Source organism: Morchella importuna (assembly GCF_003444635.1).
Source record: "Morchella importuna strain M04M26 chromosome Unknown Morimp01GS016, whole genome shotgun sequence".
NCBI lineage: Eukaryota > Fungi > Ascomycota > Pezizomycetes > Pezizales > Morchellaceae > Morchella > Morchella importuna.
Window position 1 is genome coordinate 42,944 of NW_025763413.1, and position 26,026 is coordinate 68,969.

Here is a 26,026-nt window from a genome sequence, read left to right on the forward strand (position 1 = left end):
GAGTTGTGTTGCAACGGTTGTCTAGAGGACTAGGAGGAGTGTTGCAGTAACCGAACCCAAGGGGGACTGGGCCCAGTACTGGTTCCAGGAACCGAGTGAGAATATGTGCATGTGGAACCAGTTCCAGGATGCTCAGATGTGCTGCGGTGAATCTCAGTTATACGCCCAGCTTGGCACTAGTTCCGCAGTTCCTAAGCTAAGCTACCCTTAATTTCAAGGGTATATTATAGCCTGCCCAAGCCCCAAACTTACCTACAAAACGTTCTATGTTAACAAGCAAGCCCCTCCGACTTTCAAAATGAAAGATCATGTATGCTACACCCCAAGGACTCCGTGTAATTAACGAGCGTAATTTCTCACTTCCCAATCTTTAAGAGCTCCAGCTCCTTCTGCACCAACCGTTTCAACCGTTTTCTCCCTCTTCGCTCCTCTTTACTCTCCACCTTCACCGCGCCAGTCTTCCGCTTCTTATCCCGCTTACTCTTTTTTTCCTTCTTTGCCCTCTTCTCTTTCTTCCCCTGAAGCTTCCTTTCTGCCTCACTGGCCGTTGAGATATCTTCTGGGATTTCTTCAACTTCCTTCACCATTTTCTCAACTTCTCCCTCTAGTATTCCTCCCTTCACAAAGCGAATGTAGTACTTCGCCATTTTCTCCATTCCAATTGCGGTTGAGATCGGCGCAGTCTGCTTTACCGTAACTTCGCCGGATGCGCCGCCGCCAGACACGTCGAGGTTCTTGAGCTGGTTATCGAAGGCCTTCTCCCACCACTGGTCCGACGAGTGTTCCTTTTTTCCTAAAATCACCCGCAGACACAAATCAGTACCACACAATCTGACTGAAACTGCACAACTAGCGACCAGAGGTGTTCGAGGAGGTAGATGCATGTACATACCTAATCCATATGTATTCTTTTTTTGTGAATACAGAATTGGCCGCTGTGTGAGACCGCGTCCATTTGTCCATTTGAAATGGTCTTTTGTGAATTTTATCGGCATCTTTGGGGTGATTCGAGGCGCTGGTCGGCGGTCAAGGGTTCCTACATTTCGCAGGTTGTGGAGCGAAAAGCTTGAGGTTCTCGTTACACTCCGGGTAATCTTTACGTCAAGATCACGTGCACGCGAGTAATATTAGTGACCACGCGCACGGCGATAGTACTGGGAATGAGCTAATGTCCGTTGGCAAATCAATGTTATGCCCACGTTGGAAATTTTTTTATTAAACGGTCAATCGAGTCAGCCGCCCTCGTTAACCCAATTTAATGGGTGGCCTCATTTCGAGATCTTTGAAAGCTAGTGTTAATTTAACAGATACATGTACATTACATTCAGGAACGTACACCTGTGTCTAATTCCCGGAGCCCCCCCAAATAGCAACGGGGTCAAAGTAGTGTTTCTTCACAAAGAATTTTGGCATATCCTTAATCTACACACTCTCTCTAGTTATCCTACTCAATCTTGTATAAAAGTTTACTCTGATTGTGGTAAATTCAGTCGCGAGAGTCCCGTTGCCATGGTGGGGGACTCCGGGAACTATCTAGGCGTCACTAGCTCAGTGTAACTAATTTAAATTGTCGATATAAGAAACTTTCAGCTGATTATAATCAGCCCTCTCGTTCTCAATCAATTGAACAGAGTTAAAGTACAGATTCGCTCCCAAAATCCCAGCGCAACATTCGTAAGCTAGCTATGCCTCATCAAAAAAAACAAATACACGATGAACCTCTGCTGTTTTTTTTTGTTTAAAAGTACAAAAAAATACCTTGCCCCAAGTCTCGAAGCAAAAATAGAAAGAAAAAAAAGAAAAAAAAAGAGAGAAAACGAAAGGAAAAGAAATATTATCTCTGCCTTTTGCTTTTCTTGATATATCCCCGCGCGCCGCACACAAAGCCGCTTCATAATAATAGTAGAAGGCATAAAGTAATAAAAAAAATGCTCTATCTCAATCTCGGTTGCAGTAAGGGTGGTAAATTGCGTAGCGTAAATAAAATCCACTCGCCTTTGCCCCCAAAGCTCAGACTCATATAGTGAAGAAAAAAAAGGTTTCCCTTAACAAAAAGGCTCTCAAAGAAGAGAGGGAAAAACAAAACAAGAAAGAACCCGTTTACCCCATTGATTTTTGCAATTTTAAACGACAAGAACAGAACACAAAACCACGAACACATCGAAGAAAAATGGAAATACAACTAAGAACACATGACCACTACGAAAAATTTATTCATTTTTTGGTGGGTCTCTGGGTGATCGGGGAGAGTATGATGGCCCAGGAGAAGTTCTGACAATTTTGTTAGCTTTGACTCTATAATGATAAAGGGGCGATAGCACTTACGGAGACCATCTCGGGCTGCCCTGAGCCGGAGACTGGAACGATGGACTGGTAGGTGAATAATTATTTGGGCCATAATTGTTAGGGCTTCCCGGGTTGTACATCGGACTAGTAGGACTGTAGTTGGGGCTCGTCGGACTTGTGGGAGAATGGCTATTCCCCATGGGTCCACCAAACGCAGGACTAGCAGGACTATAATCCGGAGATGTAGGGGAATATGCCGGCGAAGTTGGGGAATTCGGAGAGAACGACGGTGAAGTTGGACTGTAATTAGGTGAAGTAGGACTGAAACTTGGGGAGGTTGGGGAGTAGGTAGGAGAGGTAGGAGTACCACTCATACCACCGGGATAGCCTGGAGAAGTGGGGGAATATTGTGGTGAGGTTGGGGTATACGCAGGGCTCGCAGCCATCGGTGAAAACCTTGGAGATGCTGCGAAAAACCCAGGACTGGTAACGGCCATGTTGGGGGACGTGGGTGAGTAGGCCGGCGATGCAGGAGAATATTGGTGAGAAGTAGGGCTTGTTCCGAAGGGACTTGTGGGTGAATAAGCCATAGGACTACGAGCTCCATATGGAGATAACCCTCCAAACCCAGGAGCTTGATATTCCGTGAACCCGCCAGGTGTTTCCGCCCCAGTATGTTGCATTGGAGAGAAAGCAGCGCCGATATCCGGAGATCCAACAAAACCATCGGCATATGTAGGGGAAGCAGCGTACGGTGTAGCAGCACCGTCAGCCAATCCGCCCCTATTCATTCCAGGAATGTCCCCGCCGCCGTGGATAGTTGAATTATCCACAATGACCTCCATAAGCATCTTCTCGTCGAGGAAGACGTCAAATTCTCCTGTACCTAGAGGAGCCAATTGACCTAACATGACGTTCTCGGAGATACCCCTACAATCATCCAACTCCCCTGAAGCCGCGGCTTCAAGCAAGATCTCCACCGTCTCCTCAAAAGAACACCTCATCAATGCACCAGTATCGGCCCTGTTAATACCATGACGAGTAATGGCCATCAGGTGACCACGTGCAGTCATGACATCGCAAAGAAGTGCAAGATGGCGCTCATTGACGTAGGAACCGTCGAAAGCCAACACCTGTCTCAACTCCCTCAACAACGCAGCCCTGGTAGCCTCGATACCGAAAACTTGCAAAATCTCCTCAAAGGTATTGGAGTATGTTCTGCTTGTATCGATTCCATCAACCTCGAGCACAGCCTTCAGCGCAGTACCAGTCGTATCAAGAACCCATTCCTTGCATCCATCATCCTCAGAGTTCATGATCATGGATCCATCCTTACAGAATTTAATCCTCTCCTTGTCGTTCAAGAAAGCTCTCTGGATACCCTTAACACCATTGAGTGTAAGTTCATCCAAAATGTGGTTTTCAAGACGCTTCAGCATAGTATCCTCCTCCAAGTCAGTCTCCTCATCACCCTTCTGCCCTTCAGAATTCTTCATACGGCATCGAATATTAGGGATTTCCGCGTTATCATCACTCATGATGATAGACATATCGTTCCCATACTCCTGCATCAACTTCATACCGACTTTTTCAACCGTCAAGTCCTTGTCCAGCAACTTCTTACGATCAAAGACAATTCTGAGCAGCCACTTGGATTGCCTCTCTAAGTCTTCCTCGCCAGTATCGATCAAGAAATGCGACTGCACCGTCTCCTTATCTTCTTCAATGACGGTATCTCTCGGATCCGGATCATACCAAATTTCGGTGGTGTCAGTAACCGACCTCAAAGTAGTATGCTCGACCGCAGATCTGAGCTTCTTAGCTGTTTCTTTGATAAAGATATTCTCAGGCTGCTGATACACCATCATAGAGGGAGTCTTAATATTCTTGGCAACGTTGAGAATCTCCTTCAAACGGGGAACACCAAGAGTGACGTTCTTGGAAGACACACCAGCGAAATGGAAAGTGTTCAACGTCATCTGAGTAGCGGGCTCTCCAATTGATTGCGCAGCCAACACACCAACCATCTCACCGGGATTAACAGCAGCACGGGCGAACCGTGCCTCAATCTCACCAAGTACCCATTCGAAAGCGACCTTGTTCAAATTGGACTCAAGAACCAGTCTCTTAAATGCAAGACGAGATCGGAGGTGACACATGAAGAGTCTAGTAGCGTTTTCCTGTGCCTCGAGGGAAAGTGGGTCGTTACCGCGAACCACAATAAGTTTCGATTGTAGTTCTTTGACCTTCTGGCAGGTTTCGATTGGATGAAGGTTACTTCGCGCACGCTGTTTGATCCGGAAAATAGTTCGCGCATTGTCCAAGATCCGAATGATATTGATGGGCAATTGCAGTTTATCCTCGACAGACCCCTTCTGAAGTGATCGTAAGAATATACGATCAGTTGTAAGCTGCTCGTATTCTTCATCTAGAACTCGCTGAACTTCTACATCTCCCTGGATCTCATGTGCGACCTCCAAGAACTCCAGTGGTATCGATTTAGACTTGTCCATAACATCGACCTTCACCTTTGCGTCGAAAGCAGCATCAGAGCATGAGATGACGTCGACGTGTTGGGGTTCTATGTGTCCTCCATCCAAACCATCCTCTCCGTAAACGAACTGGATGATATCTCCAAGAGAATTTCTAACAGTACCATCGTATTTTGCCATGACATCTTCCAACGCCTTAACCAATCTTCTTTGAATGTAACCAGTTTCGGCAGTCTTGACTGCAGTATCGATAAGACCCTCTCTACCAGCCATCGCATGGAAGAAAAACTCCTGAGGAGTAAGACCACGGAGATAAGAATTCTCAACGAATCCACGAGACTCGGGACTGTAATCATCCTTTGTGAAATGGGGCAAGGTACGGTATTTGAAACCAAAAGGAATACGCTTCCCCTCGACAGACTGCTGACCTACAACAGCCGTCATCTGGGAGATGTTAATGTTAGAACCTTTGGAGCCAGAACGAGCCATCTGAATGGCGTTATTGAGATCTTTCAAACTCTTCTCGGTATCTGAACCAGCAACATCACGGGCCGAATTGAGAGATTTCAACACCAAACTTTCGAATGTATCACGGATATTCATTCCAGGAAGAGGTTCAAGCTGATTTGACTGCGCCTTCGCCGTGACATCTGCGACCTCGGCCTTTTTCGAAGCAACAGTTTCCGCAATCTTTCGAATCGTGGCTTTATCTGGAATGGTGTCGCCGATACCAATACTGAACCCGTTTTGAAGGAGCCAGTAATTGACAACAGTTTGACAGCCGTTAAAGAACTCAAGGCAGCGGTAAGGACCCTTTTCGTTGAAAATGATGTGAATCAAGGAACTATGGGATTGACCGACAGCCTTCTTGTTCAGGAGCCCAAACATAAGCTCACCACCGTGGACCAACAGACCCTCATCATTCAATGGGCAATATCCCTTTCCGCTATCGTCCTTATTAATACCCGGAGGAATCACAAGAGAGATAATCTGCTTTCCGGTCCAACGAGGGCGAGGCTTGAGAATGGAAGGTGTAGGAACGGTACCATCCCAATTAGGAACCCACATGAGAATGTTCATGACCTGCTCACGGTTCAAGAAAACATCTCTTCGGCAAATCTTGTAGATACCACACAGTGTATCCTGGACGATACCCATGAGGGGACCGTTCTTTTGTGGAGATACAACTTGCAGCGGGACCATGCACAGTTGACTAACTTCTGCTCGGGTTTCTTCGGATTGCGGAACATGCAAGTTCATTTCATCACCGTCGAAATCTGCGTTATAAGGCGATGTGACAGACAAGTTCAATCGGAAGGTAGAATAAGGCATAACACGGATACGATGACCTGTTTATCGTTAGATAAAGACATGCAGCGAACCAATAAACAATTATATGCGTACCCATCATAGACTCCTTGTGCAGAGAAGGCTGTCGATTAAAGATAATGTAATCACCATCGATGATATGCCTTTCAACTCTCCACCCGTATTGCAACGAGATCTCACCCGCTTTCTTGTGATGCCGGAGATCGATACGCTCACCAGTGTCACGGATGATGTACTTGGCACCCGGGTGTTCATTCGGCCCATTTTCAACAAGCTTGTGCAGTTTGTGAATATTGTAGGGAGTAACAATTTCGGGATATGTCAGGGTCCTGGCGATACTCCTAGGAACACCGACCTCGTCGAGTGAAAGATTAGGGTCACCAGTAATGACCGTACGAGCAGAGAAATCAACACGCTTCCCCATCAAGTTTCCACGTAGACGACCCTCCTTTCCCTTGAGACGAGCACGGATTGACTTCACTGGTCTTCCTGATTTCTGCAGAGCCTGTGGTTGACCGGCAATATCGTTGTCCATGTAGGTAGCGACATGAAATTGCAAGAGGGCCTCGAATTCGTTGACAACGTGCGCTGGGGACCCGTTTTGTTCGGCATCGCGTACACTGGCGTTTGCTCGAATAATCTCGGCCAGCTTGTATGTCAAATCGTCCTCTCCGCGCATTCCTCCACCCATACCATCCACACAGATACTGGGCCTAACGGGTGGCGGTGGCACGGGCAGAACCGTAATCACCATCCACTCTGGTCGAGCATAATCTTCGCTCAGCCCCATCTTCCTTATCTCGTCACTAGTGATGTGTTTGAAAATACTGAGAACTTCTGAGGGAAGAATTGCCTTCTTCTCTCCCTGACTAGCTTCCTCCTGTGCATCCTTGTCCGGTTTCCAAGTTCCGATCAGGCGGAGACCTTCACGCCGAATAGTAGGTTGCTTATTACCACAACCACCGTGGGACTTCTTCTTCTCCGGGTTGGTGCCTGCGTCGTCGCCGAAATTGTTCTCTTCATCGCCAGCGGTATTGTCAGAGTCACAAGTGGATTTTGCTTTGCATAGACGCCATACAGCGTTGAAACGAGCTTTTGGCTCTCGAATCTTGCAAGCATCGGCAAATTGGGGGTTTGACTGAAAGGTAGGTTTCTGTTAGCCAAACGAAAGTCAAGACGTCACGCCACTTATTCAGTGTGTCTCACTTCATCTAACTTGATCTTTGAACAGTTGTAGCAGACTGTCTCAAGAACCTTTTTGATCTTATTGAGAAAGCCTAGGGAAGAAATGTTAGCTAAACTTAGAACTTCTTTTAATGGAGCAGAGTGGATACATACCGACGTGATATACCGGTTTTGCAAGTTCAATATGACCAAAATGACCCGGACAAACCGACATGCCCTCATCACACTGGAGGTATAAGATTAGAGTGTGGCGACTAGACCCTATATCAGGGGAAACTTACAGTGGCACACTTAAATGAACGATCAATCGAACCGAGGTGAGGATCGTTTAAACCCTTTTCTCTAGGACGCAACTTCGCTTCATCCTGCAAGAAAAAGAAATCATATTAGAGCCGCTCAACACTTCAAAAATTAATTCCGAAAAAGGACACGATTCAAACACACCATAGTTTCGGGGTATTCGATATGACACACGCTCATGCCTTTGATTTGCTCTGGCGACAGGAGACCAAATTGGATCTCCTTGATAGTGCGCAGAGGCGCGCTCGAATGTTCGAAAATCAACGTCATGATTGCTGCTGTTGTTTTGATCTTCTACCTAGATGTAGCAGAAAACAGCGCGAATTTCCAGAAATAAAATTATTTGTCGAGTTTGTTTTCTTTCTCAAATCTATCAAGCCTTCTACTTTCTGTCCGTTTGCTGGATCTCACTTGTATAATTCGGAATGACCTGGTGAGAAAAAGCTACCTCCCCCTAACCTCTGCCCGTACTGTTCCAACCTTCAAATCTGATGCGATCGCGCGTCTATTTTTTTTTATTTTTATTAATTATATTTCGTGGCCGGCTGCGCGTTTTTTCGGGTAAAAGCCGGAGGTAACGAGAGAAAGGAGAGTTAGGCGATGTAGAAGGATGGGTGACGAGGCTCTCTCTATCCCCCAGCGATGCTGCCAGCAAGCGACCCAAGGCCACAGGAGACCCAGAACAAAAGAAAGACTGCTTCTTCTTCCTCTCCTGTTCTTTAAGAATGAAAGTAATGGGCGTTAATCGTAAACACTTTGTTGGGGGTTAGTACGGCTTCCAGGGTGAGGAAGTAGATGGACCACGGGAGTGGTTGTAGATGAAGGGGGGAGGGAAGGGCGATGAAAGATGGGAGAGCAGACTTCAACCAGCAGAGCAGGCGCGCCAGACAACTCGCAGGGTGAGTGTGGCGAATGCTGATGTGAGCCGCTCTTGGCAGTGACTGATTCGTGCAGCTATGAGTCTTGGCAACTCAACCTCACCTCGTGAAACAATACGCAGGAGCACTTTGCAACACGTTTGCCCGACACGAATGAGTCTAAGCTGTTGGCCTTTTTTACTGTTCGGATAGAGTCATTTCCAAAATTCTGCAGCTCTACACAATATACAAAAATCATTATGAATCTTTCACTTCTCGACCCGTTTACTCTCGCGCAAGATTATCCCGAATCTCTCTCCTCCGAGCTCCGATCCGGCCACTCTACCTGCGTACCTCGCCCTTTCCTTCTCCCACAAACAAACCCACCCCACCTAACGTCACTTGTCTAGGTCCGTTTTAACCGCAAGGGAGATCTGATCGCATCCGGCAGGGCACGGCACAATTCCCTCTTTCCCTCCCACGGAATAAAATAAAAACTCTTACAACTCTCTGACACTTAATTACCACCACAGCTCGACGGCACCGTCGTCCTCTTCGATGTCGAAACAAACGGTCTAGCGCGCTATCTTCGTGGTCACGTACGACAGATTCAGTCACTCAGTTGGTCCCAGGATGGGCGGTACCTTGCCAGTGCTTCACAAGACTTCAAGGTCATCGTATGGGACCTCTCAAAAAACGGAGAAGCTTCTGCAAGAACTGTGCGGTTCAATGCGCCGGTATACTGCGCAGAACTACATCCTTTAAACCCGTAAGAGAACCATCCCTATGCGCTTGTAGTAGTAAACTAAATAGCTCAGTAACCTGTTTGTCTGCGCCCTTTTCGAAGACACCCCATACCTTGTCGACATTACCGACCCGATCCCTAAAAAGTACCCCTTCTCGAGCGCACCTAAGCGGCCTACCATACCTGGCGCTGAAGAAGGTGAAATTGATGAAAAGCGAGCAGCTGCAGATGCAAAACACCTCACCACAGTAGCTGTATTCACGGTGTCCGGGGAACACATCATCACTGGTACGAACAAAGGATGGGCCAACATTGTCTTCACAAGAACCAGGGAAACGATCCACTCTACAAGAATCACCAGCGGCTGTATAACATACATCCGACTCACGACTTCGGGAAGAAACATGGTCGTCAATTCCAACGACAGAGTTCTACGATCGATCCATATCCCAGACACACTCAGAGAGGGGGTTAATGGGAACGAAATCAAGCTGGAGGTGGAGCATAAATTCCAAGATGTAGTAAATAGGCTACTATGGAATCATTGTACCTTCTCTGGGAATGGCGACTATCTTACCGCTAGCACATTCAAAAATCATGATATTTACATATGGGAACGGTCGATGGGTTCTCTAGTCAAGATCCTCGAAGGCCCTAAGGAGGAACTCGGTACCGTAGAGGTTACTACATCCCATGCCCTCGCCCTACTGCTCTACTAACACAACACACAGTGGCACCCTACGCGCCCTCTCGTCGCCGCTGCTGGCCTCGAGTCTGGCAAGATCTTCATCTGGGCCACTTCCAACCCTCAACGGTGGTCCGCACTTGCGCCTGATTTCCGCGAACTCGAAGAAAACATCGAGTACCAAGAGCGGGAAGATGAATTCGACATACATCCGAAGGAAGATGTGACGAAGCGGAGATTACATCTGGAGAATGAGGATGTAGATGTCAGAACTATCGAGCCAGTTAGGGGAGAACTGGAGGATAGTTGGACAATGCCCGTTGTGTTAGACTTGGAGGATACGGAAAGTGAGGAAGAAGTGACGGTGGCTGGGAGACGAAAGAGCCCAGCAGTAGAGAAGGAGAAGAGAGGAGGGAGGGCAAGGAAACGGAAGGTTGATGGATAGGATAGAGGTGTGAGAGTTTGGGCAAGTGTACAGGTACTCTAAGTGCCTACTCAAATTGTTTAAAAAAAAGGTTCGCATTAGTTAATTTATTATTCCATTTGTTTTTTTGTTTTTTTGTTTTTTTTCCTGCCATGCCTGCTGGATATCCGCCCTCTTGCATTTGGGTAGACGCAAAAACATTTTCTTGGTCATAAATTGTCACTCGTTATGAAAATCCGAAAGCATTGGCCCTCACAATTTTTAACGTTACACCCCCTTGAGGTGATGTCCTGAAGGGCGATAGCCCGTAAGAATTCCATTTCTCGCACCGCAGTGTAGCTCTGGTAGAATTCCTTCTCTAACTTCTCACCCTGGGTCTTACAAACCACTCATATGAGTCATGTCCTAAGCCGCCAGACCTTGAGTTACTAACTTTGATGCAGTCAGAAGCTCCAATCTACTAGTGGAAAGGCGCCGTTCCGTAGATCATAGATGACTGGTTCATTGAATTGGTTGATATGCACATCCCGCAGCGTCAATGGATTTTCCAAGAGATCTAATCCCGAGAGGGTACGCTTGGTAGCTACTAGAACCTTTCTCGGAGCGGCTCCTCTGCACATGTAGCGCTCTTAGGCTCATTAGAGCTGCTAGAGGTTACTATTACCTGTAGCGAAAAATTAGGGGTACGGGATGAATGCAACTGCGGAATGAGAACCCCTTATTGATAGTGCGCACTCAACCCATCTACCGAACTTAATTTGTGCGTATATTCCATAATTTATTTGAGCTATGCACTTCGCATACCAAGATATATGAACATGTACACCCAGGCCTGATATCTGAATTAGGTACAAACCCCAAAGGTTCGATATAAGCCTAGATCAACAGGCAGGATCTACCACGGCGGTCCCCTGCTCGACTGCCCTAATCGGATAGCCTTTGTTGACCGAGTATGTTTTACTGGTGGGGGGCTTTCTAGGAATGTATGTAGTAATTTTCCCAGTCCATTGAGGGGCTTATTGTACTGAAGGAAAGCTAGCTTACGTTTCATGTTCGAGAAGAGCTATGGACGGGTCATAAATACCGACTGATAAACTATGACCGCTCCAACTACTAGCAGTACCACTCCCGAATTTATAAGTCTAACGCCCATGCACAATCGCACACAGACACAAGCTTCCCGAGTAGTTACAGAGCTCCTAATTATTGTAAGACCTTCCAAGTTTCCCCCCTACACCATGGCCACGCACTCCTTTTATTGCGACTAGATGGAAAGATGGCGGCTTGCGTTGCGCGAAACACAACTGAGGAAGGACAGATTACAATGCTACAAATAAGGCTAGTCAGTACATGTTAACAACACTGCGTTTATACATATAGCTTCATGGAAAGGACACTAATCGTTGCATAAGCAGAACAGATATAGCAGACCAGCTAGTATATCTTTACAGTTGGAAGACTCTTCACTTGTCTATTAAACTATCTACTCTACTCCCTATTAAGCGTGGCTTTCATCCTACCTATAAGATATGGATGAATGACACAGGATCAAGAGATAAGCCTATGCTCCCATACTTAGCTGGACTTGGGACCACCTCCGGAGATCATCCGGAAAACTTAGGGCGCGTTTGGCAACCACCTAAACGGACCCGAATGCCGTTATACAACGGACTCTTCCCAAAACTCCGTTATCTGATAAGTTGACCTGTTTGGCGAGCCACTTTGTTAAGGAAATCTCATTAACATAACTGAATTCTGAAAAGCTGGGTCAGACCTACGTTTCCTCGTTGCAATGCACATCCGCAACAAAAAACTGTAATAAAATCACCCAACTAAGCTCGTGTTTGGCAAATCAAAACTCCATTTTAATATTTCTCAGTTAGCAATGTGCTAACATGATTTCCGCTCAACGTAGTTTCTAAACCACACTTCCCCCAAACGCGCCCTTAAAGTTTTCGAGTGATATGAGACTAGTAATACACATGGCACATCTAACCTGCACCGGCACATCCCACCAACACGGGATATCGAATTTAGGATCAATCATGAGCCATCACTCTCATCCAAGATCTTTGATCAGAGATGTATTGTCTAGGCACTCACTACATCTCCAATTACAACCGTTCCCTATGTACGTGTACCGGCATTTCTCTCATCCTTCATTAGTATTCCTACCCACGATCTCCCTCGCAAACATCGCAAAATCATTCTCACCAACCATCTCCCACAGATTCGGCTCTACAATCACCCAAGCACCCCATTAGCCCCCGCTCCACACGAGGAAAGGAAGGAACTCTCGACAGGAAAACTCACGCGTAAACACTGCCAGCGTCCCCCTCGCCACCCCGCCCACCTCACACCCCCTCACGAAATGCGGCACGGCCTTAAACCTGCCCTTCGTAATCACCTCCAGCGCCTCCCCCGTCTGGAACGCCAGACAGTCCTTCGGTATCGCCACTTTGACGGTGTTTCCGTTCCGGTCTTGTATATACAGCCCCGCGTTCGGGTCCGGGCAGGGTATCTCTGTATTGGGCGAGGCGGAGGAGGTGTACATGGCGGAGGTAAGGCCGGTAAGACAGCTGTGGTCAAGGTGAGTGCCGCACCAGGAGTCGGGGGCGGTGGGGGTCATGGACGGCGGGAGGGGGAAGTAGTGGAGGAGGCGGGCTTTTGTCGTGGTGGAAGTGGCGACGACGTGTTCAAGGTAGCCGGGGGTGTAGTTGGGAATTTTGGCGACGGCTATAAAGAGGGGGGGGGGGGGGTTAGTGGGTGCTGGATGTATAGACATAGCTAATGATGGAGCAGAGGGATACCGTAGCGGTCACAAGCCTGTGGGGGTCGTTAGAATGTTCAACTAAACCAAGCTTATACAAATACAGAGACCACCTACCCTCGCGACCAAGCCCGCCGTATCAATAATCAGCGTACACTACATCCCCGACATCAATCAGCCACCAACCCCACCCTCACTATACACGCCCACCGACTCACCAACTCCATAAACGTCTCCCTAAAGCCCTCCAGAAACTCCTCCCTTGGCCATATATTCCCCTCCGTATACTCCCTCAAATCGCCATACTTCTCACCGCCCTCCGCGCCATCCAGACTCCTATCCTTATAGAACGCACAGTTCACATAATAGCTCCCCTTGGCCGTATCCGGCCTATCGTTGGCCAGCTTCTCCTTCCCGCACGACCACCCCACCAGATACTTTGCCTCTGGGCACTCCAGCGCCGCGAGCTCCTGCGCCGGAAGGTTTCCCAGCAGCGACGCGAAGGTAAGCAGGCGTAAGCGCAGCGCCGGGAACGTCGGTGGCAGGTTGGACACTAGGATGATTCCAAGCGAGTCGGGCCCGAAGGCGGACTCGAGGGTGGTGAAGTCGACGGTGCCTGTGTGTGGTGGGTTAGTTACATGTTAGACAGGGGTAATGATCGCTGGGGCAGGTTATGTGGGGCCTGCAGGGGGTTGACTATACCGGACTGCAAGGAGTCGAGGGTGACGGTTACGGGGTCTGCCATTTTGAGCGGGCCGGGGATGAGGAGTGGGAGTGGTAGAGGTATGGTCTCTTGAATAGAGATATTCGAGGAAGGGCTGTCTGTACTCGTTATAATTTATAGCTTACAGCTCCAGCTAGCATTCCGAAGTAATTCCATTCCATGCATCCCATGCATCCCACCTTCCCCCCACAACAGCTGACCTTCCCGATAAGGCCTTATCGAGCAGCCTCTTACCCGGCCATCGCGTCCATCCGTCGGCGAGTTCCGATAAACACACACTGAGTTACCCTCGCAGCTCACTGTACCGTAGCTACCATCCCTCCATCCATCCACAGTCGGGCCCCGTCACGTCACGTCCCGTCCCGTCACTCACTCACAACCACAACCCCACCCCCAATCTCAACAAATGGTCAAAGCCCTTCGCTTCAAAGGCGACAAAAAGGTCAAAAAGCGCAAGCGCACCACCGATGACGCCGCCGCCGCCGACTCAGGCGCCGAAGACGCCTCCGGACCCTCCGTCAAGAAACCCGCCCTGGACCGCGAAGACGACAACACCACCGCCAAAGACGATGACGAGGAAGGCTGGGTCAACGCCGACTGTCTAGGTTCACCCACCTCTACCTCTCTCCCTCCACACAACCTATGCTAACCCACCCACCCACAGAGGACATCAGCGGGCCACTAATGTTCACCATCACCGCGCCCACCCCCGTCGGCCTCAGCTGCGACCCCACCACGGGCCAAACCTTCACCTCGGCGCTCTCCGCCGCCGACAACACCCTGGCCACCGCGGAGCCCACCGGCGTGCACCAAGTCTGGGTAGCCACCAAGATCCACGGCACCGACAAGCACTCGTTCAAGTCCGCGCACGGCAAGTACCTCTCGTGCGACAAAGTCGGTGTTCTGAGCGCCACGCGCGAGGCCATTGGCGCCGAGGAGGAGTTCGAGGTCTCGCTGCTGCCAGGCGGCGGGCGATGGGCGCTGGGTACGGTGCGCGGGGGGTTTGTCGGCGTGCAGGAAACGGGTGGGAAGGCGGTTGTGAGGGGGATGGAGAGAAGGTGGGGTTTGGGGAGGAGTGGGTGGTGAGGGTGCAGAGGAGGAATAAGAAGAAGAAGAAGGGCGGTGAGAAGGGGAGGGTCAAAGATCGGGTGTCGAGGAAGGAGCTGGAGGAGATGTGAGTTTTGCGCCTTCTGCTGCTACTGTTTGGGGGGGGGGGGGGAGTTAGTGAGTGAGTGAGGGGGCTAATTGTGGCATTTGTAGGGCGGGAATTAAGCTTGACGACGACCAGGTCAAGGTGCTGAGGAAGGCGCGGAAAGGTATATATATCCGCCCAGAACACCGCCCCCTCCCTTTTTTTCTTCTTTCTTTTCTTCCCCGGCCCCACCAGTGCTAACGGCGTGCGTGCAGAGGGCGGCTTTCACGAGGCCCTGCTAGATATGAGGGTCAAGCATGGAAAGCACGACAAATTTGCATACTAACCGGCGTTCTCCCCTTGCGGTTTTTCCTATTTCTTTTTTTATCCTGTGTTTTTCGCTCTTTGTTATGGGCACAAATTGTATTGTATACTAGCATTGGCTTTATAGATCCTTGGCTGACTGTAAGCCAATTAATCGGCTCTGTTGGGATTGTGTGTTATTGCTGTTATTGTGGGAGTTTGTGATGTGGGACTTGGTAGGTGATTGGTGTTTGGTGGGTATATAGGTAGACCGCGATGACCAGCTGGGGAGAGGTCTGACTGGAATCAACTGTCGAGAAACCGCAACTCGTCTAACCAAGACATACAGCGGAAGAAACCCCGCCGTCATCAGGTCATTATACCACCAAACCCACCCAATGAAAACACGAACGAGTTATCAATCGTCAATAGATCAATCAAGTCTAAAACAAATATTGAAACACCGAATGATAACCCATGAACACGACGCACATGCACCCCTTCGAAGGCTTCACTACAGGTATCCGCAAAGCTCAGCTGAGTATGAGATACCATAACGGTCTATTCTATCTATACAAAACCTTTTACCCACCCACCTCCTTTTCCCGCCCCGCCGTCCCCTCTCCACAAAAACCACCCCAACACCCAACCCTTAACTAAACCCACGACCGCTTTTATCTTTCTACACCTTTCTCTCCACTCCGCTCCATTCTAGCTATATAGCCATATAGCAGCAGAATCCCCACCCCTCAAAAAAATACATAAAACAAGAAAAAAGCACAGGGAGATTTAAAAACCGAGAGGGGGGAGGATGGGATGAAATACTACTAAAATGCCATGATCATTTTTACCACGAAAAGGTAAAGAACGAAAAAAAATAGAAAAAAAAAGAGCATATAAAAAAACAGAGACCCCCGAGTATATATATGTATATCGTGAATCTCAACATACACCACCCCCACCCCACCACCAGCAGCGCAACTACAGCTCCACCACCCTGCTCTCATCCCATCTCTCCATCTGCTTCAGTAAGTACTGATACATGACCAGCATGGTGCCACTCTGCACACTCGTCCATACAGCCCTGGGCCCCACCCCGCGGAACCATCCCTGTATGCCCTCCGTCTTGTACAGCAGCTTGAGGCCCTCGAGGATACTGCTCGTGTTGAACTTCAGGGGGCCGGACTTGGGGGGCGATGTCGTTGATGGGGAGGAGGTTGATATGGGGCGTGATGACGCGGGGGGGTGAGGGGGCACGAGGGTTGTGAAGGGCCGGCGTTGTAGGGGCGCGGGGTTGGTGGTGGCCGCGGAGGATATGGGTGTGGTGGGGCCGGTGCGGACTTGGGTTTGGATGCGGGTTTTAACAACGTCTGGCACAAAGAGGTTAGCTTGTCGGGGTTTGTGGGCTTCGGGGACGCAGGAAAGGTACTGACCTAGTGGGCAAGTGATGGTCCCCGCCAATCCACCTGCCATCGCACCTGTCGCAATCTCAAGCGATAGGCCAATATCCCGACTATCGCACCACTGCTTCGCCCATTTCTGGAACTGCTCATAGAACGCAAACTGCAGCGCTGAGAACGGCAGGTCCCTCATGATTGTCGCCTTGTAGCCATAAAACAGCGCCGCGGGGCCCTCGGTCTTGATGATCGTCCTCGTCGCATCTATGGTCCCGCGGTAATTGTACCCGCTCTTGAAGAACGGGTTGTTGTACCTGCCCTGCAGTTGCAGTCTCGTCTTCAGCACCTCGCTCGGGACGTAGATTATCGACGCAAACAGATCACCGACGAGCCCGCCTGTGAGATACGCAATGTGCGAGGGACAGCCCATGTCGAGCAGGTGTCGCTTGGAATACTCGTAGGTTCCGAAGAATATTATTGTCCCGGGAAGGGAGCCCAAGAACGCTGGTGTGATTCCGCTGTAAAGACCCCGACGGAAGCCTTCCTCGCGGAAGATTGTCAGGTAGGCGTCGGTCATGGTGGCATATTTAAGTGTATTGGGTGCTCCCTGTTGACGAGTTTTCACGGTATCTAGGGAGTGCATTAAAACATCACCAGTACTACCACCTATACCGCCGGCGAGCATGCACTGGATCCGTTGATAAAAAATTTCATTAGTGTGTTTTCTCTCACTCCCCTCTCGTTTTATGAAAAAAAAAAAAAAAAAATAGGGAGGTTACGAGTCACTTGTGTGGGGGAAGCTCACATGTAGATACGGCGGTCGTCTTGACTCATGGTCGTGGTGGTCGTTAATCATGGGTTTTGCAACTGTTTCTATTATCGAGTTTGTCTTGAGCGTCGCAGGAGCATCGCTGATTGTACCAATCAGCGACCCGGCGGGGTTGTTGTTCTCCAATGGTGGGGTCTCGGAGGTGGTGTTGGACGCTGATCCGGAGAAGAAACTTGATATTCGTGAGCCCAGTGACATGGCAATCCCGCCGCTGCGGGCGTGGGAGGGGTTAGAGTGCGGGAGAGCGATGAGGAGAGCGATGAGACGGTGGAGGACGGATGAGGGGCGCAATTGGTTCGTGCGTGGTGGGGTTTTGTGTGTTTGTGGGATGCGGCGAAAAAAGGTGCAGGTCGGGGTTTTGTGTGGTGTTGAGGCGACGCGGAGGGCCGAACCGGATTTTTTGATTTTCTTTTTTTTTTATCGGGCAAACGTGACTCTGATAACGCCGAAGACTTTCCCGGGGGATGGAGGGGGTTATGCAAATCACTCTAGATGTGTTAGACCCAAAAAGCCTTGATAACTCCAGAGGTTGCGGTGTTTTGAAGTCTTATCAAAGTTTTTGTTGTTTGTAGATTTCCTCTCTGAAATTGCTTGTATTTTCTTTTTCTTGCGATTTTTTCTTCAATTTCACGTGATCGCGGCCCTTCATAAAAGATCACTCGAGTAGCAACCACTCATCGATCCTCTTTTGGGATGCAGCACATCTAGCCGGGTCCCTCTTTACCCAGGGGAAATATTCCCAAAACATTCCCAAGCGTGTATGCCCAGGCACTGAGCCCATGAGATTTCACCTACACGATCAATAGTCACAGACAGTGCCAATTTGGCTGTGCTGTGCAATGGGCTAATCCATTCCCTTCCATCGAATGTTTTTGGTACTGGGGCCTCCAAAAGCCAGTATCATAGACACGTCCACGTTCAACTCCTTGGTTGGCTCAGTTCCATCAAAGAAGGATAATGTAGCTGTGCCTACCACTGCCTTGTATTCACCCCAAAAATACGCTCAGTCGGCCGGGCGCATGCTTTCACACAGCCCGTAGAGTACAATCATGTACGCGCATCCCGCTGCGTCTAGGTACAAACTGGGGAATGGATCGATCTGGGTTGCAATTTGTGCTTGTAGAATTGTAGAATTGTAGAAGGGAAGTAGAATGAATGCTTGATATGAACGCTCAAGAAAGCACTTATTTATAGCGCCAACTCGTAATACCAGCTGTCGTTCATTCTGTAATTGAGGACAACCTTTCCAAAGCTCTAAACAGCCAGGGCCACCGTAGCATCTCTATCCTAGATCTAGAGTTTATCTCTCAGCCAGATCCACCACCCGTACATCCTGCACCGCAATGCACCCGTACGGCGAAGCTCACCATCACTTCGGCAAGCAAGACTCCGCGGCGGCGGGATCGATACCGTACCCGTGTCTAGAAAATTCCTGGATCATCCCCCCCCCCCCCCCCATGCATAGCAATGGGGTCAAAGTAGTGTTTCTTCAGAAATAATTTTGGCATATCCTTAATCTACACACTCTCTCTAGTTATCCTACTCATCTTGCATGAAAGTTCACTCTGATTGTACCGTAAAGTCTGGGGGGTTTCGTTGCACTGTAGCAGGGATAAATGCGCATATAGACCTATCAGAGGCAGTTTTTTAGCATGTAGTGAATTCAGTCGTGGGAGTGCCGTTGCTATGGGGATGATCCAGGAATTTTCTAGACACGGGTGTACCACATTGCATCACAAGAGATAGAACTACGAGGCGATAGGTACGAGACAAGTGGATAGAACCCTCCTTACCCCCACAAACAGCACATGCAAGGGGTCCCGGGCCCGGCCGTCGTCGTAGATCGTAAATCACTTTACTCTTCTGTATCTTATCACGACCTCTAATCTACTCGCGCGAGTACGTAGGTAAGGAAAACATCTACGTACCGCCGTGCGCACAACCAGTACCGGTCGATCTGCCTTGGTTTTTGCGCAATGATCGGCCGCACTGCAAGGAACTGGAGTTGGAGTTGGTCGTGCAGCCGCAGAGGTTGTAGTGACGTCTGTTGCGACAGGGATGTTGGGAGGGCCGTTGAGATTCAACGAACAAATGGGCTGGTTTGGATTGATGATGAGATTGGTTCTTATGATGAGGTGAGAGGGGAGTTAGAGTGCTGTGGGCGTGTTTTTGGATTGCAATTGGGCTGTTTGATGGTTGATTGATAAAGACGCCTACTCGAGGTAGTTCGAGTAGCTAAAATCTACTATTCTAGTAGCTATCACAGCATCTCCCAAGCATCACCAAAACAGCAGCAACAAAGCAAACCAATAATTCCAGGCATACCACTCCTACAGGACCTACAAGGAAACCCAAAACCAAGGCACGTGCCGGCAACATTTCAAGATTCCCTCTCCCGCACATCGGCTTGGCCTCGCGATGACATCATACCTACCAACCCACCCACCCACCCCACACCGCCTTGTCCGCACAGCTCAAATACCGCTCCATCTGCCCCTTTGAAGTCGAATTCCTCATTCACAAATCTCACCACAACTTCACAAACAAATAACATATAACCAATTACAACGAATTACAACTCTCACCACCACACATAAACAACCAAATATGCCTCGTGGAAACGCTCAACAGACAAAGGTCGTCTACAAGGGCAAGAGCGACGACTTCGTAGTCTTCATTGACTCGATCGAGGACCTTGAGAAGTGGAAGAAGGACTCGTCTGTTCCGCTTGCACAGGTGCTGAATGGGTGGAAGGTGTTCTGTACACACAAGTATGCATTCCCTCCCTCAACTCCCCTTGTTGTTTATGCAGAAGGGAAAATATATAAAAATAAGCGGAAAGCTAACAAGGTGGTGTTGGGTATAATATAGACAAGGCGCACAAGGAATCATGGACGAAGCCTCCAAGGCCAACCTAGATGACGAATTTGGCACCACCGTGGAGGAGGAGGTCGTGAAGAAGATATTGCTAGGCGGGTCGCCGCAGGTCGCAGTAGTAAGTTGCCCCTATTAATATCGTTCGTAATGATATTCTAACATGATGGGGTATTGTAGGCGAAAGAGCGCCAGGGCAACACCAACCCCACCAATGGCGACGCCCCCCATTAAGGAAGGGGACCGATCTTTTTTTTCTCTCGGGGTTTTTTCTTCATAGGTTTTTTAGTTTTCTTTTCGTTACTGGGGTTTCACTTTTTTCTCTCTATTTCTTGCATGCATTGTGATGGACGATGCAATTGGTGCAATGGGGCTACAACTAGCTAGGTGCTGCAATCGAGAGATTGGTGGTGCTGTGGTTACATGTAGCGCCAGATATAGGAGGCTTGATATCGGAATCGGATCGTGATCTTGCAGTTAGGTCTGGGGATTGGAAAGACATTCAGAATAAGTCTCGAAGTATATGCATTGTTCTGAAATCGGTTCTTGTGATAGCTAATAATTGCCTATCTATAGTCTTGTCCAGGGAGAACTCATTGGCGGTGCCAAGAATTAGTAACCCCTAGTCCTGCTTGCAATTGTAGTAATACGGAAGATATGTGAAATATTTGAACAGTGAAGTAAAGCGGAAGAAGAAGTAAATATTTGTATACTTAAGGAAAGAAAATGAAAAGAAAAATAACACAGCAACGCCTTAGCAATGGTAGCCTATGGGCTACATACACGAATCAATCAATCTGCCTTAGCAATGGGAAACCAGACACTCCAACCCAAAACTTCAACTCCAGTCAAGAAAAAACTCACTTGGCAGCCGGAAACCTACAAAAAAGGCCCCATCACTTTGGCAATATAGGTGGCACCTTCCCCTGCGCCGTCAGAGGATCCATGATCCGCTGCCATCTCTCTCTCAACGAATTCGAAATCGGCACCCAAGGTCTTTCCTCCCTCCCAAACATGTACCAAATCACCACAATCACTACCGTCAATGGAATAGTGAGAGCCCAATAGATCCAGAAGGGATGGCTCGAGTTACAGTCGAAGAATGGTGTGCTGAATATGGACTAATATAGAACGTAATATGAGTATATTTATATTCATTTTCATCTCGATTTGCCACAAGTCTGCGGAACCGGCCGCGGAATACCTACAGCTATTGCAGTTCCAGGGAGAAAAATTAACGTAACGACAGCTATCGATCTCATGGAGTTGCTGTCTGCTTGTGTTGCCTTTGCAATCTGGACAGACAGTTTGGACTCCCTTTGGGCAACCACGTTGAAAGCCTAAACTCGACGACTCATATATCAGCTGCTATAACTCTAAGAGGTGGAAAGATTAATGGGTAGAACGAACAAAATTAATTAAATTCGTAAGCCGTTTCCCCAAAGCCTCATAACTCGCCAGCGTCCCCTTAAACAGCGTTAACCTCTCATTCAATGTAGCTTCCACCCGACTGTAAACGTCCGCGCTCTCCCTAAACAAATGGGAAAGATGTTCATGCTCATGCACTAGCCGTTCCATCACAAAGATTGCGCTTTGTGAGACCTCCGCCATCTGTATGATATCCCTCGCAAGTTTATGTAATGTTGGGAAGTTCGGCTCAAACTCCGGCTCGAAGGACTCTAGGCGCGTACTAGTTGCCCTTCTTTCAATCCCCACTAACTGACTCCGGAGCCTGAAATAAGCATCCAGATTCCAATCGTACCACTGGCTGCTGATTAGACAATAGAGGAAGTAGGGGTCCTTTAGGATGAGCTGTGAATCTGTGTGCTTCATTGCTCCTGCGAGACGCTCCTGGATGAGTGGGCAGGAATCGAGGCAAAACATAACAAGTTTGTACTTGTGCTTGGAGCGCAGCCCGCAGTATTGCCACTTGAAGGAAAAACTTGGTCGGTACCAACAGCTGCCATCGTTCTCAGGCACTGGTGTATCCTCGTGGAAAAATACTGGTTTGGTGAGGATTTCAAGCCATGTGACTTGAAGTTATAGTTAGAACTTAGAAGGATATACAATACCTATATCAAGGCAAGACCAATTTAATTGCTTACTATATGTAATTTCATCCAAACCAGAACTCAAGGTTCTATGGCCAAAGTCACCATTGCTATTGGAACCCCAGAACCTTGCCGGTATAGAGTAGTGATGGCCCAGTTCCCGGAGGCCTTCAACGGTGATGGTATCGATTTCAACGAATCTAATTCACCAGTACCGTTTAGTAAGAAGAGGTGTTAATACACACAGAATCCTTTTTTTACTCACACCATACGTATCAGAATGTCCGTGTCCTATATTACGTCTCCAGATAAGTTATATTTGCTCTACTATGAAATAAAGAAGATGATAACTACTAACATCGGATTTAATAAGATTTCCAATTTCCCAATTATCACAACTCGTACGTAGTCTGCATGGCTTGTTGGCAGTACTTTCTAATACTAGAATATAGTTAGAAATCATCTATATATATAAAACTGTGCCTTATGTGAACCGTATGGTCAGAGCTCACCCGAGAGATCGTGCACCAGAACTTTGTCTTTATGTTCGGGTCCGGGCACCTTCTTCAATGCGCAGCCTTCTAAAAACATGTCGACCGTGGCCTTAACCTCGACGAAAGTATCGAGCACACTACTAGGGTAGTTTTGAGCAAATGATAGCGAGATATTCCCCGAGTATTCGTAATTTATCGTTGTCGTGGATGTTCCGGATCCAGGCTGTTCGTTTTCTTCTGTGAGGCCGCCTAGAGGGATAGTAGAGAAACACATTTCTTTGAGGGGGATATCACAGCTTTCCATAGTTTCAGGCCGGTACCCTTTTAACTCCTGTTAAATGACTATGATAATGTATAATATAACGAATGGTATAGTAATGCACGTGTGTATGTATGTACGTACTAAAAAGGGAAAGAAAACTTATGAGTAGGTGCTTAATTAAACTAACAAATGTTGATATTATCTTTAGAGATTCTAGTGTAAATAGAGAGGATATTAGTTAGAGCTTTATAGAAATTGGATTAGCTGGGTACGGCCCTCCTATATGAAACCTCTGGAAAGCTTGTGTTAGGCCCCCTTGCGTCGACAGGGCGCCCAATAAGAACTAGCATATGTCGCTTCTGCTTAAATAGACTTTTATATATAATTATCATATGCATGCTATATAGTTTTACATACATGTATTTATGGGCCACCTTAAAATATTTCCTGAAGAGTTGTGCGCATGAGGTCCAATAGGTTTGGTTAATTAAGTAGGATAGCTTAGTTAAGATTAATATGCAAACCATGCACTAGATCATGAGTACTAGTTAGCACAACTTTATAAGTACCCGCAGAAATTCGAAACGGTACCCGAAATCATTCTAGAAAAAAAAGATGAGAATATATATATGCCACGTCAGGAAAATTCATCTTTCTTTTCATTACCGGCCCCTGATACAGGGAACTATGGTCATTCTGCGGGCGTACCTGAAATTGACAGAAGAAAGTGCAAATTCTAGTAGGTATCTCCAATCCTGGGTTGACAGATATCCAATATCAAAGGATCAGTATTTGTAAAATAGTAGGTCATGTATTAGCGGCCTATGGAAACTTCCGACGAAAACATGCATCTAATCCCTCAAAGATATAAGAGTAAAACTGCACTGCATGCTACACCGCGCGCCTTCCTGCATTGTCGGGCCTTGCATATATGCTGGTATTTACATTAACGTCCGAAAGCCTACAGTACCAAAGAAGAGATATAGTAGGTAAGTACTGTCGTAATATGCAATTGTGCATGACTTTCGAATTAAATCGGAACCCTAACTATTATACCATAGCAATATTACCGCAATCTCGCAGTAGTCTGCTAGATACGGTACTGGGTCCGCTCCATCCGCTTTTTTGGTACTGTATATATGGGGAACTTTAAGCCTTATTAGCCTTGAAGTAATAATACCATACGAACTGGGGATCATTATCAATATACCATTGGTAGATGTACATGTGGGGGATATATCAGCAGTGAAGTCATCCAGATCTACCTCTGCCTCATCATGCAAGATGTGTATAAAAGCAGGTGGTAACAGATGCTATTCTAAAGTGGCCCTCAGAGTCTCGTGAGCCTTAATATATACATCGCTCAAATTTGACCAAGCGGTTTTTTTCTTTTTTTGACCATAGAGTTGCTCAGCCGGCGCATGCATATAAGGCTGCAACATTTGGCCAATTGGATTTGGGGAACTGATATCCTATTGGCCGACCAGCAGTCAGGTATGGCCTTGCATGGGAGCCTCTTAGACAACATACCTCCTAGAGAACGTCTTCGGATCGATCTCTTATTGTAAATATGTAGAAGATCCATCTTATTTAATACCAGCGTTAGTCATGCATCATAGGTCGTTCTTTCAGATGCTATGCATATATACTAGATCTATAGAGAAATGTGCTTTCTGGCGGTAGTTGCTCTTAGAAAGCCCATTCCGGCCGGTGGAGTTAATGGGTATTAAAAGCCTAGCGTTGTCAGAGATTCCTCAACAATACTCTGGCCCCAGGCTCTGGCTCTTTCAACACAGATAGCCCGAAGAACACAGTATATATCTTGGTCAATACGTAATTATCAATCTGAAAAATCAACTAGCTCAGCCAGTGTCAAAAAGAGGACTATACGGTTATGCACCCCTGGAAATTTGCCCGCCTAGATCACTTTTATTCAGGCGAGCCTATCGCCTTTTTTGCTACTTCACCATATCACCCAAGATACCCTAATCAAACAAAACAAAAGTTCAATGCGCAAGGCGGCTTCAGGCAATCATTTACAGTGCAAAGCCTCTCATCGATGAATGCGGAATGCCAAGTAGGTGAGTGACTCTGAGTGTTTTCATATTTCTGTGTTACACCCCTAGCACTACATCATGTAGTGATAACAGTTGAAACACTGCGCACAACAATCGATAAGCGGCCGCATTTTATCCTTTTGCCACAATCGACAGTGCAGACAAAGGCTTTAGATTCCAGCCACTCTGATAATTATTGTGGGTTGTCAAAAATAATGGGACGCAACAGGCTTCATTGCAACGTAATAATCTCTCAACCATGACCGACCACAAAGAGACCACAAACAGGATAAGTGATAATAAGAACTACTGGAGACCCAAAATGTATTTTCGTTAGTATTGTCGTTAGTATTGTCGTTCGTTGGTGCGGGGTTGGGTTGTCGTTGCTGTATTCGTTGCCCCGTTGCGTCCCATTATTTTTGACAACCCGCAATACATCATACATATGTACTATATGCACCAGGCAAACGAGATATCTTGCGCGCTCCCTTGTATCAAACGCCTCGAGAGATAGAGGCGGAGTTGCACTTTGAGTCTTGTGAAGTTGTGGGAGCAACATCTCAGGTTGAAGCTGCTTGTATCTTCCGGTGCCTAAATATTGTTAAGTAAACCAGCTTACTATGTGGTACCAAGCAGAAGCGACCGACCAAACCCATACGACTCATATGTACCGTGTGCTTGTTTCCAGCCAGATAATTTCGTATCTATTTCCTTTCAGTCAATTATTATTTATACGTACCGGTGCATGAGTAACTAGTACACGCAAGTGAATGTTCTGTCGCGATACTATAAACATCTAAGGCTATCACCATTAATAATTTATTTGGATA

The 26,026-nt window shown here is 47.6% G+C and overlaps 8 protein-coding genes across 8 annotated transcripts; 3 read left to right on the plus strand and 5 right to left on the minus strand.

The window, feature by feature from the left end:
* Nucleotides 1–157: 157 nt before the first annotated feature.
* On the minus strand, nucleotides 158–995 carry LAJ45_05706 (uncharacterized protein; the record flags this gene model as incomplete). The annotated part of the gene is made up of 4 exons (XM_046115275.1): nucleotides 158–176; nucleotides 253–264; nucleotides 361–793; nucleotides 893–995. The coding sequence occupies 4 exons, from the start codon at nucleotides 993–995 to the stop codon at nucleotides 158–160; spliced, it is 567 nt and encodes a 188-aa protein (XP_045971324.1).
* A 1,215-nt stretch (nucleotides 996–2,210) lies between these two features.
* Nucleotides 2,211–7,862, minus strand: LAJ45_05707 (uncharacterized protein; the record flags this gene model as incomplete). Its single annotated transcript, XM_046115276.1, has 7 exons — nucleotides 2,211–2,271; nucleotides 2,326–6,127; nucleotides 6,183–7,245; nucleotides 7,314–7,384; nucleotides 7,446–7,518; nucleotides 7,574–7,657; nucleotides 7,737–7,862. 7 exons carry the CDS (start codon nucleotides 7,860–7,862, stop codon nucleotides 2,211–2,213), a joined length of 5,280 nt encoding a protein of 1,759 aa, XP_045971325.1.
* An 847-nt stretch (nucleotides 7,863–8,709) lies between these two features.
* On the plus strand, nucleotides 8,710–10,324 carry LAJ45_05708 (uncharacterized protein; the record flags this gene model as incomplete). The annotated part of the gene is made up of 5 exons (XM_046115277.1): nucleotides 8,710–8,799; nucleotides 8,860–8,901; nucleotides 8,983–9,218; nucleotides 9,268–9,874; nucleotides 9,926–10,324. 5 exons carry the CDS (start codon nucleotides 8,710–8,712, stop codon nucleotides 10,322–10,324), a joined length of 1,374 nt encoding a protein of 457 aa, XP_045971326.1.
* Nucleotides 10,325–12,455: 2,131 nt separating this feature from the next.
* LAJ45_05709 (uncharacterized protein) lies at nucleotides 12,456–13,818 on the minus strand (the record flags this gene model as incomplete). The annotated part of the gene is made up of 6 exons (XM_046115278.1): nucleotides 12,456–12,541; nucleotides 12,617–13,039; nucleotides 13,114–13,129; nucleotides 13,191–13,229; nucleotides 13,292–13,689; nucleotides 13,776–13,818. The coding sequence occupies 6 exons, from the start codon at nucleotides 13,816–13,818 to the stop codon at nucleotides 12,456–12,458; spliced, it is 1,005 nt and encodes a 334-aa protein (XP_045971327.1).
* Nucleotides 13,819–14,203: 385 nt separating this feature from the next.
* On the plus strand, nucleotides 14,204–15,275 carry LAJ45_05710 (uncharacterized protein; the record flags this gene model as incomplete). Its single annotated transcript, XM_046115279.1, has 5 exons — nucleotides 14,204–14,402; nucleotides 14,462–14,835; nucleotides 14,892–14,971; nucleotides 15,058–15,113; nucleotides 15,205–15,275. 5 exons carry the CDS (start codon nucleotides 14,204–14,206, stop codon nucleotides 15,273–15,275), a joined length of 780 nt encoding a protein of 259 aa, XP_045971328.1.
* Nucleotides 15,276–16,213: 938 nt separating this feature from the next.
* LAJ45_05711 (uncharacterized protein) lies at nucleotides 16,214–17,656 on the minus strand (the record flags this gene model as incomplete). Its single annotated transcript, XM_046115280.1, has 3 exons — nucleotides 16,214–16,602; nucleotides 16,666–17,317; nucleotides 17,435–17,656. The coding sequence occupies 3 exons, from the start codon at nucleotides 17,654–17,656 to the stop codon at nucleotides 16,214–16,216; spliced, it is 1,263 nt and encodes a 420-aa protein (XP_045971329.1).
* A 2,409-nt stretch (nucleotides 17,657–20,065) lies between these two features.
* Nucleotides 20,066–20,566, plus strand: LAJ45_05712 (uncharacterized protein; the record flags this gene model as incomplete). The annotated part of the gene is made up of 3 exons (XM_046115281.1): nucleotides 20,066–20,229; nucleotides 20,330–20,453; nucleotides 20,513–20,566. 3 exons carry the CDS (start codon nucleotides 20,066–20,068, stop codon nucleotides 20,564–20,566), a joined length of 342 nt encoding a protein of 113 aa, XP_045971330.1.
* Nucleotides 20,567–21,724: 1,158 nt separating this feature from the next.
* On the minus strand, nucleotides 21,725–23,181 carry LAJ45_05713 (uncharacterized protein; the record flags this gene model as incomplete). Its single annotated transcript, XM_046115282.1, has 5 exons — nucleotides 21,725–22,365; nucleotides 22,438–22,583; nucleotides 22,649–22,674; nucleotides 22,742–22,824; nucleotides 22,896–23,181. The coding sequence occupies 5 exons, from the start codon at nucleotides 23,179–23,181 to the stop codon at nucleotides 21,725–21,727; spliced, it is 1,182 nt and encodes a 393-aa protein (XP_045971331.1).
* Between the last annotated feature and the right edge of the window lie 2,845 nt (nucleotides 23,182–26,026).